The following is an 11,006-nucleotide window of genomic DNA, read 5'->3' on the forward strand; positions in this document are numbered from 1 at the left end:
GCGCGTGTTCAGTATTGCAAGTTACATTTACAATTGGACATATTTCTGGACGTTGTCATGGAACCGTGATGTGTTGCAGTAAATCAAAGTCCCTCCCACTCAACCGTTTACCAGGTGAAGTCAGTGAGTCCCTGAGGGTTCATGGTTTAAGGCCTTTAGGGGGGAAACTGGGATTGGGCCCATGCATCAAGAAGATGGACTGGTAGTTTGGGACAGTACAAAAAATATTTTGGGGTGTCAAAAAAGGTTATTAGCATTTATTTGTATCATTTTTTGCTTTAATTTTTACATTTCATGTATTTTAATTGATTAAGGTGGATTTTCACATGTCACAGAAGTAAAAAGGTCATTTCTAAAAGCCCCGATACAGAAATGCTCATTTTGAGAGGACAGCACGCGTGGATATCAAGTGTTTTGTGAACAATATAGAAGAGCTTGTCCTTTTCTTCTCGGCCAATCAAATCAAAGCAGAGCTGGTGCCTGGTGCAGTTCACACATATAATAAATAATATATTGAAGAGTGGATGGAATATTTACTACATAGGATGTTATCATCTGTCCAATTGAAATGAGAAATCGCTAGTTTGAGTATTGATAGCGTACATTGTTAAAATGTATAAAATGTATAGTGACTTATTGAATGTGATTGGATGCATCCCCTAAGTTTTGCTTTGCCTTATCGTAAATAATGATAAGATTGTGTTGCATTTTTGTAAGGTGAAGATAAAATAAAGATATTTTCTAAAAAGTGATATATAAAGATTCCATCCCACTCTAATAATATGAAAAATAATTTCCCTATATTCCCATGCAGGTTTAGACCCGAAATGAAAAATGACTTGGTGTCAAGGTAAGCCGTTCATGAACTTAAGAACAGAACATAATATCAGGCAGCTCTTCACTAATGCTGCCCTCCGTCTGTGTGGACTTACAGTTAATGATGCATACACACATTTAAAATAAACAGACTCCGCAGACGCCGACCATGCGTTGTTTTCATGGTAAGACCATATTAACCATAGTTTGCATGTCGGGCGTACATTGGCAAAGTTACAGCTTCCGGCCATGGCATGTCCCAATGCTTTATTTTTTTGTTTTTACACACCAGTCTGTTTTCTTTTTTTGTAGTGCCTGTTTCTATTAGGCTGATGGAGAACAGAGCAGCAGCATCTGTGCCCCTCACCCCCCCATCCTCCATGTCTGCTGGGGCTGAGAGGCCTGGGGCACAAAGCCACAGGCGGTGGGGAGGGAGGGGTGTGGGAGAGCATGTGGGAAGCGCCTCAGGGGTTCCTAGTTCCCTTTTGCTTGTCTGGAGCCCAGAATTTCCATGACACGGGTGAACGCTGGCATCGTCGTGCTTTACTGGTGATTTGAAATTGATGACAGACACTGGAAAATCATTCTTACGTTGAAAAAAGAATGAAAAAAAGGAATTGTTTCACCGAGACAGGCATCGGGGGCTTGATTGCGTTCGAAATCAGAGAGCGTGTACAATGGAGTTTGCTGGCACGCCAATAGAGCTTCACAATCAGGAAATACTGACTATAGATATTACAAACATTACTTAGGTTTAAATGGCTTTTTTTGTCTTTTTTAAGTATTCTGAAATTCTACATCTTTTACATTAATGTTCACCGGCGAGCACCTGCAGGTTTTTGGAATACGTTGAAACCATTGGCAGCTCGATGCGTCACATCACCAGCACAAGATAAAGAAAACAGGGAGCCACTCATAGAAAAACAGCGTCATAGCGCTACTGGAGGTCAAAAACTTCACTGGGAACCTTTCACATGAGACATCCAGTGGCCATTGCGGTCACAGAACTATCACCATACTGAACAGTGGACCCGCTGTTCCACAAGGGTGCCACATAGGAAGAGGTTCCCCTTGTCTATTAAAGTCTCTTTGATTGCTAGTGGGTGAGGGATAGCATGTGGGCTCGGCAAGGGAAGGGTGAACTTAAGCCATCACAAAAGAGACTTCAGTAGGCTCCAGTGTCAGAGGGCACCCAGCAGATGAGGCCGAGAGTTTGTGAGCCGTCTTTTGTGGAGGATTTTGCCACCCAGCTCTGACAGAGGAGCACTGGATCTTGGGAGGAAAGAGCATCAAAGGCAACCGACAGCAGTGGTTCCCCTACCGCACTGGAGGTTACAGGGCCATGGAAGGGCGGGTGATGTTGTTTCGGCCCCACCGAAGAGAAGCTGAAGAAGGTGCAGACACTCAAACATCCATTGACAAAGCGAGAAATTAAAAAAGGAACAAAGCCACGCTGGAATCAGTTTTGCTCCATCTTTACCAGTTTGGATTGGATTGTCCAAATGCTTTGATGATGCTGAATGTGCAATCAACACGAAAGGGAAAACAAGGAAACGCAGCTTCTTTTTGGAGCAAATGCACGTCAAATCAAAACAGGAGACAATTCTTTTATTCATTTGTGGGGTGTGCAGTTATGTTGCGGTGATGGAAACCCCTTCATTTAACTTCAAGTAGTAACCGTCGGAGCAGCCAAGGCAGGATCTCCAAGCTTCCTACATTATTCCACACAAAAATGACGATTGGAGGATCGCCGCCAGGAAATGTTCAAAGACACATGAGACGAACCATTAGGCACGAGTGTTTTGATTCTGCTCCGTTCCTTTGGCCCTGTCCCAATCCTCAAAGCCCGAGGTACTTAAATTTCCAGTGGAGTGCTGTTGTCCATCCATCCATCCATCCATCACAGCTCATATAAAAACCCTGTCCACCCAGAGCATCCCCTCAGGTTAATGTACAACAAAAAGGAATGACAAAAAAGGGAGCCACCCTTTCGAAGCCCCACAGTCATACTCATTACCAGTGCTTTCAACTGGCATGCCTCATCAGCTCCCATTAAAAGTTACTGTGTCAAAAGGTATAAAGAGACCATCTGTGCTATTTCCAGCATCTTGCCCTGTGTAATAAACCTCGTTTGAGAATTGAAAATTTGAACAAATGCCCCACTTCTGATGATTCATCGTGATGAATCGCGTCATGTTAATTTATTGGGCCTGGTGTGAAATCGGAGCTGAATGAGTCGTTATTCACCGGGTGGAGAACATTATATGGCCCTGATTTACATGGAGATATCGTTTTAAGCAATTTAGCCGCAATCAAAATCATAATTGCCCATTCATCGTTTCCTCCAGGCTTCCCAGGCCAGAGCTTTCGTCTCCGGCCTCGCTTGCTCACAAAGGCAGCTTAACCTGAGTCACCTAACCAAAAGCAGCTGGCTGCAGTGGCTACCTGGACGTCTGCTTAGCTTTACCTAGCACTCCGTAATTACATGGCCATTAGGGCACCTCCCAGCACCAAACCACACAGAGGGCTAAATTCAAAAGCTGTCACTGATTCATTATCAGTTGCCCGCTGAGTTGAGGCTATCTGAGGGGATTGGCACAACTGTAACCGTGTCAGGCCACTGGGATTACACACTTTGTCGGGTGGAAAGGGGAGAGGAGCCCAGCTTGGCCACGAGGAGTTGAAAAGGAGTGATTAGGTGAAGAATTGTATGGAGTGTGTGTGTGTGTGTGTGCGTGCGCGTTTCTCTCTGAACGCCACACAGATATCGTTGCATCTGCTTCTGTTTTCATTGTGACATAACGGCCAGCTGATTCGACCCCCAGCTGCATCTTGCTTGTGACTACCAGCGTCAGCGGTTGCGGTGGAGTGGTGGTGAGGGGGGGAGGAGGGACGGGGGTCATGCACATTACATGTTGTATGTTTTCTCAAGAGCACTTTGGCCGGAGTTTAGCTGGCAGGCGTTTTGAAGCGAGAAACGCTGCAGAGTGGGAAAAGGGGATATCGGGAGGGGGAGGGGTTTGAGACGGACGGGGAAGTATACGGGGAAAGAGCAAAGCACCAGTGCTTGCTGACTGAACATTTTATTATGGTCCCATTAAACAGCATGCCCCGCGTGGAATGTAGATCCCAGGGGAGGAGAGGGTACACAGGAGAAATGAAAAACAAAAACGGCCCGCCAATGCTGGAATAATTATTAGAGGGAGACTTGACGGTGTGGCACACTGAGTGGGCGGGACTTCGGACAATTCACAGCAACTTGGTTTGATGGGTTTGCCTCTCCGAAAACTCTTTACTGTTTGTATGGTTAAAAAACTGTTACATAAAAAGGAGTTCTCCACAAACGTAGCATTGTACTTCTGTGACATCATTGGGCTCGCAGTGAGGAAAAAAAAAGTGAGAAAAAAAAAGAATAAAAATCAATGCAGCAGAACCAAAGTTATCTTTTTTTAATCCACTCCTTCTGCCTCAAGCAGGGATGAGGAGCAACAGAGGTCTGGTCACCAGATTTTTTTTTATCTTTTAAACTGTCTTCTACACTGCAGGTATATGGTCTTACACCAGAGGACATTTTGAAATTCTGCCCTGATGATGGCACCAGTCGTAGGAGCTAAAGGAGAAGCAAAGTTGTGACTGTTAAGCTTGAGGAGAACATAAATATCCAAATCAAATTTCATGGAAATAAATCCAAACTCAAAATTGCAAACGTCAACCTCATAGTTGTTGTCGAGCAAAAGTCAAGGGATCGCCACTGAATTCATGCTCATGAATATTTACGGGAAAGTGTCACGGCCATCTGTCTAATACCCGTTGAGATGTTTCATTCTTGAGATATTTAATTCTGGATCATAATGGTTGACGAACACCGTCATCTACAACCATGGCGCCCGTGTGGCCAGACCCGATCACAGCTTTGGTGGTTCGGTCCCTCAGAAGCTAAATGACAACGTTAGAATGGCAAAGGGCCCCAGAACAAAAAGAAGATTCACTTTCATTTACCACAAAATTAAATCAGCATGAATACAATATACTTTAAGTTAAAGATGGTACAAACTTCCTAGGATCCAGAAGCAAAGGATAAAATATCCTGAAGCTATGGACCATTGCTCTGTCTTTGCAAACCACTCCATCTTCTTTGACAGCAATAAAGCGAAGACTGTGAAAAGCACATTACGGTCGTCCCCTCGAAGAGAAAAATAAAGAAGAAGCCACATCTGAGCCACGGGCTGTCTCCGAGACAGAGGAGAGGATAACTACTGAGTGAACCCATTCAGCATTCATATAATAGATATGTGGCCTAAAAGGCTCCCTCTAAAGCATTAACAAAGTACTGTATGCTGCATGTGTAATACTTGCACTGCATGAACATTGCAATATGAAATACACAACAGACTCACTGCACAGTTGATATATGTGATTTTATGTCACCAGAGTTATACAAATAAAAGACATGACAAATTGTAATCACATCTGAGAGTGCCAGTTTCCAAGATGGAGCTCGGTGCCGCGTCGGCTTTCGGGTCGCCACGCTTCATTTCATGTGAAATGTTTTCATTGTTTGTTTTTTATGCCCTGTACAGTGATGTGGTGGGAGGAAATAAATAGCAGACATATGATCGGGATTGTGAACAGAGAGCAGCATGATTGTGAGAGTCTCATTATGGTTCATACTTTCAGGACTTGTGTCTCATTAATTCAGGCATTTGCACTCAGCTGATGACTCATTCGCAATTGATGAACCACTTGCAAACAGTAAAAAATGTGGCTCGCTCATGTGGGATTATTACTTCCACCGGCCACGCGCCTTCTTCCACCCATGTCTGATTATGATGTTATGACCCTTTTATTGCTGCATGAATCTGTCAAATAATATTTTGTTCCCCTGCTTCCCTGCTCTAATAGAGAGGTCAGAGGTCAAGGTCAACAACAGAACAGTCCCTGGCTTTAGTGAGGCTGCAGCGTCCTCTCCAGAGGACACTTCAGTCCTGTAGGACTGATTCTTTCCGACACCTGGATTGTCCATCCAAAGATCTAACCACGAGAGCGACTCTGAACAATGTCACGACTGTGACCTTTCCAGAGAGGTCACATACAGTATGTTCACACTTACTGTATTACATTCCCAGCTGGACTTGACTGAGGCTGCGATATGGACAGATCCCTCAGGATCAGATTCGGAAAACTTGTGAAAACCTGCACATTTCCTGCAGCGCGCAGTCTGCCCGGCGCTGTGTCGCGACACAGACAACGGCCTGCCAGACACGAGCGTAGCGCTCATATCATTGAGAGCATGTGCTACTATTATGCAGCGATTATATCACACTTTAATTCTGATTTCAGGAGCTCTTTTTATCCAGATTAAGACGGGCTGAGGATCCTGTTTGACAAACCTTTGGAATTCTGAAAACTGATGCTTGTCAGTGACCTTGTAGATGTTTTGTTGGAGAAAAAAAAAAAAGCACAAAATGCCATGGTCAAACACTTGAAATATACGTCTGGTGGAATTTGAAAGAAGTTCCCATATCCTCACAGTCCTATAAGAAAACCATACATCTCCAAGATGTCTAAAACATTCATTCTTTCAGTTTGGTAGCGAGGCATTTTTCATCCTATGGCTTTGTAATGGTGAATTTATTTTAAGAAGTAATCAATCCATGAGGGAACACTCAATTCTTCAGTTTATCTGACAGATTCTGGATATACATGGTTTTCATTGAACTGAGACTATATTATATTCCTTTGACCTCCACCAGATTGAAAAAAGACGATACAACGGATGGATATCCAAGACTTTAATCGGTTATATCCACAACCCTTGTCCTTGATGCATAACAGATGGAAAACATTCCTAATGGAGGAATTGGAATTGTAAACTGCACAACCATCTGACCTTTACATTAGAACTGGAATCTCGCCTATGGAGATGGCGATGCCGTATCCATAGTCAGAAAACACCTGCAGGGACATTATATATGAAACGTTTCTCCCTTCTTCTTTTCCATTTCCTCATTCTTACTGGAGCCGTCAACTCATATGGAGGAGCAGCATTGTGACATCCAACAATGACGCACAGTAGTAAATGCCATGGTATGATTTAAAAGGCCAGAAGAAGAAAAACAAGGTGTGATGTTACGGCCCAAATTGTGCAGCTTCCCCTCCAACATCCCTGAGAAACACTGAAGAAGGACAACCTCGACTCCATCCCAAAAGGCTCAGAACGCTGACCCCCACTGGAGGAAGTAATGTTTCCATCTACTGGAGGCACATGTGAACTTCTACCTCTCTCTTCCAAGAGGACGAGTGAGCAGACAACGCCACAAGTCAAACAACCTCTCAGCGCGTCTATGTATAGACGTGCTGTTAAATACCTTTCTTTCTGCTCAGTGTGATGGCCGGTCAGCTGTCTGCGTCCTTCACAGCAGACCTCCACAAACCGTCAACACGACCCATGCACCCTGTCTCATGGGATCGCTTTCAACGAAATGAACCTGGTTCAGAGAGCTCCCATTCATTCTCACATCAAGTCTGGACTGAGTCACAAACACGCTTCAAATCTAGCACACCGACAGATAAACCACGTGACCAGAATGCATCGGTGGGAGGAGGCGGGGAGAGAGGGGGGGGGGACGTTGCCTTTACCTGGAGGGCAGTTGCATTCAGGTGACGCTTGTCTTGCACTCCGAATCTTGACCAGATTTTCATAGGAGCGCTGAAAGTGGAAAAGAAGACAGTTTTCATTCATTTTGACATGATGCTTTCAATGAAATCAAACCCGGGCAGCATTTCTGGAGCAATGCCACTTTGAGGGCAAGTAAAGGCGCACAAACAATGAACAAGAGCCAACGTTACCTGAGAGAGCAGCTCGTCCACTCTTTGTCCAATCAGGGAATTTAAATCATCCATGGAGTAGCCAGGAGCTCGGAGAAAGGTGTGCTCGCCATTCCCACCCTCCAAGTCCAGAACCCGGTTCTTAACGTCAGCTGCGTTAAGGCTCAGCAGGATGCAGAAGGCGATGGACGCCACTGAGCAGAAAGACGAGATCACGTTCAGCAGTGTCGTGCGGTAATGCTGTTGCTTCTGAGGCGCCACTTCTTTCTCCATCTTCTCCGCACACTTGGACGCTGCGCTTGCCTGCGGGGTCTCCATTTAAACTACAACTGCACGAGCTCGTCGGGGCGCAAGCTGCATCTGGCGCGCAGTCACGAATTTGTGGCACACACCGTTCTGCGCGTGTGGCTGTGACTCAGTGCCTGGCTGGCTGCGACGCGGCGTTCACGTACAGTGGCTTCGTGTGGTCGCAACTGAGGCAAGTCAACCTGCACTGGCGGCTCCTGCAAACTTGTTGCACCCAAGCCCGCCGCACAGTAGTCTGCTGCTGCAGAGGAAATTGCTACTATGCACAATAAAGTAGAATGAGCGGCTGGGGGGATCGAAGGCTGCGCGCATGTAGTGGAGACGGCGTTACCACTCCGAGCTGTTCCACCACGGTGCGTGCATGCTCCCCCTCATTACGACAACAACACGCCTCCAATCTGGTCTGACTGATTACCATAATTTATTGACCCGCTCCTTTAGCGCTCTGGTGTTGTATTTCGGTCAGATCTCCGGTTATAGAACAAGAACGATGCGTAAATATGCAATTACTTGTTGTAGAATAAAAATGTAAAAAATGCTAAGACAGCAAACACTTGAACACACTAAATCAGTCATGGAATTGTCCAAACTTGAAGGGTTAGATTCTCTGCAACCGATGTATGGCATCGTGCTTTGCCATAGCGCTGCGTAAAAACGCACGATAAAACCAACATAAAAGCTCTCTTCTTTCGGGTGTTCGCTGGTGGATAGAGGCGCTCACTGAACTGTGAAAATAGCACATCATATTGATTGCGTGTGTTCAATAGACATCATGCTGAGAGAAGAGAGCCACACAGTCTGTGACCCTTCTGTGCTGGTTGATGCCGTGAATTCTGATCAGATGTCAGTTTTTATCCATCAAGACAAGCAGATAATGCAAACCATCAGTGATTCACATTACATGCTACTGACAAAGAAAAACGACAGAGGTGAAGAATTTGTATAAATATATTTGCACTTGGCATCAACTATAATCTAACTGAATGTAATATATTTACTCGGCATTCATAAGCGTCTATACAAGTGCAGAGAGATCCATAAATGCAAAAAAGCTGACGTTTTAATCAAAGTTTTGAGCTTTAATCAGCATATATATCCCTCCACACTGTTCAAACATTTCAAGATGATAAAATATGTTTTGAGCACGACTGAATAGAGAAGTATTTTTTCATTATGCAGTCAGAAATTTATAATGGGACTTCAAATATCCATAAACCTCCCCAGACTCCTGACTTCTTAATCTGAGGTTCCTCTGCAGCCTTTTGGCATTTTAATGTTTCTCTGTGAAAATAAATCTTTCCTCCGAATCACTCAGAGAGGATGAAGGATTTGAGTTATCACTGTGTTTGCCTATTTTGGGGTTCCCAAATAATTAAGTGTATTCGACAATAATTGGATTCACAAATGAGCTCTGAGAAGTTCTACATTCCTACATTTCAAGTCCATGTTTGGCATCTCATATGGGTCAAGTCTGATGCCAATGCAATAAAATCAGCATCTCTCGTGCATGAGACGTTAATGCACGTTTGATTATTGGACTTGATGAGGTCTCCTCAGGTGAACGACACCTCCCTGACGCTCCTGCTTTTCTCCAACTGTTGCCCACTTTTACCTGAATAACTGAATATCTGTGTTTGTGTGTAAATCCTGTAGTAAAATCTACAGAAGGACAGTACTTGTATGTATCGTATAAATGTGACTCAATGGAGTTCCTAAAGTGTATTTGGCCTGCAGGCACTTTGGTATTCACCAACGTCTCAGTCTTCAAGCTCTACTTGTACATAGTCATTGACTGCATTAGTTCATCTGTGTTTTGTTGAAAATCACCTCGTTCATTTTTTTCATTCACAAGGCTAATGGAGCAACATTGCTCCTGCAACTGAAAATATACGAGGATTGCAGGGATGTCACTGACTCAAGGCTGTTTCAGACGTGTTTCCACCCTGCACCAGGTAACTTGTGAAATACTAAATATTTTGCAAGATGTTTAAGAGTACTGAACATCAGTGCAACATACTGACGTGTCTGTTTAACCATCTTCACTTTCCTTTTCTTGAAAACAGACAAAGACAGTTTTTTCTCAGAAATCGTGCTGTGCACATAAGTAACGCCAAAGTGCAAATTATCAAGAGTGTGTTGTCATTTTTTATTCACTTATCTTCTTTTAACATTATTTTTCTTTGTGTGTATACGTACTTGCTAAAAATCATGTTTCATATATTATTTTTTTATTTTTAGAGCTGGTCTATTATATTACAGAGGGTTTATTGCTCTTTGACGTCTCCTGTCACATCTGTTTTATCTCTGTTCTGTTTATTCTGTCGTAAAATTTAATAAAAACAATCATCATCATAACTCATTATATGGTTTAACTCATCTATATCTATAATTTAATCTGATCCCACATGGCAAAAGATGTTTCATTACAAGTCTGTCTATAGTCTATAGAGTATACTGGCTATTACAAAATATTATATATATATATATATATATATATATATATATATATATATATATATATATATATATATATATATGTATATATATATGTATATATGTGTATATATATATATATATATATATATATATATATATATATATATATATATATATATATATATATATATATATATATATATATATATATATATGTTCTTTAGCCAAACAAAATAGAGAAGTATGTTCTAATATAATGTGGAGCAGGTGCTGTCTCCATACGGGGATTTTAAAGCTTTGGACGCCATCTACTGGACAAACTGCGAAACGCCTTAGACGTTATAGATACCATGGATAATCCATAATTTAACATTTGTACGTCGTGAAATCCCCACGACGTCATCCGTGTGCAAAATCAGCAGTTCACGAGGTCACCATCCCCCTACTCGCAGTTGCGTCTGTGTGTCACATGCTGATATCCCCTCTCTCTCTCTCTCTCTCTCTCTCTCTCTCTCTCTCTCTCTCTCTCTCTCTCTCTCTCTCTCTCTCTCTCTCTCTCTCGCTCTCTCTCTCTTTCTCTCTCTCTCTCTCTCTCTCTCTCTCTCTCTCTCTTTTTGGAC

The 11,006-nt window shown here is 43.1% G+C and overlaps 1 protein-coding gene across 1 annotated transcript in view; it reads right to left on the minus strand.

Moving 5' to 3' along the window:
* Window positions 1-8,241, minus strand: part of LOC137792143 (collagen alpha-1(XXV) chain) — a 142,455-nt gene extending 134,214 nt beyond the window's left edge. Inside the window, exons 1-2 of the mRNA XM_068587643.1 lie at window positions 7,666-8,241; window positions 7,456-7,525 (exon numbers count right to left, since the gene is read on the minus strand). Coding sequence (XP_068443744.1) covers window positions 7,456-7,525; window positions 7,666-7,962 — 367 coding nt within the window. The 5' untranslated portion in view covers window positions 7,963-8,241. The remainder of the gene's footprint in view (window positions 1-7,455; window positions 7,526-7,665) is intronic.
* Window positions 8,242-11,006: the final 2,765 nt, after the last annotated feature.

This window comes from Clinocottus analis, unplaced genomic scaffold (assembly GCF_023055335.1).
Source record: "Clinocottus analis isolate CAN_PGR_092001 unplaced genomic scaffold, fCliAna1.0.p SCAF_21, whole genome shotgun sequence".
Lineage (NCBI taxonomy): Eukaryota > Metazoa > Chordata > Actinopteri > Perciformes > Cottidae > Clinocottus > Clinocottus analis.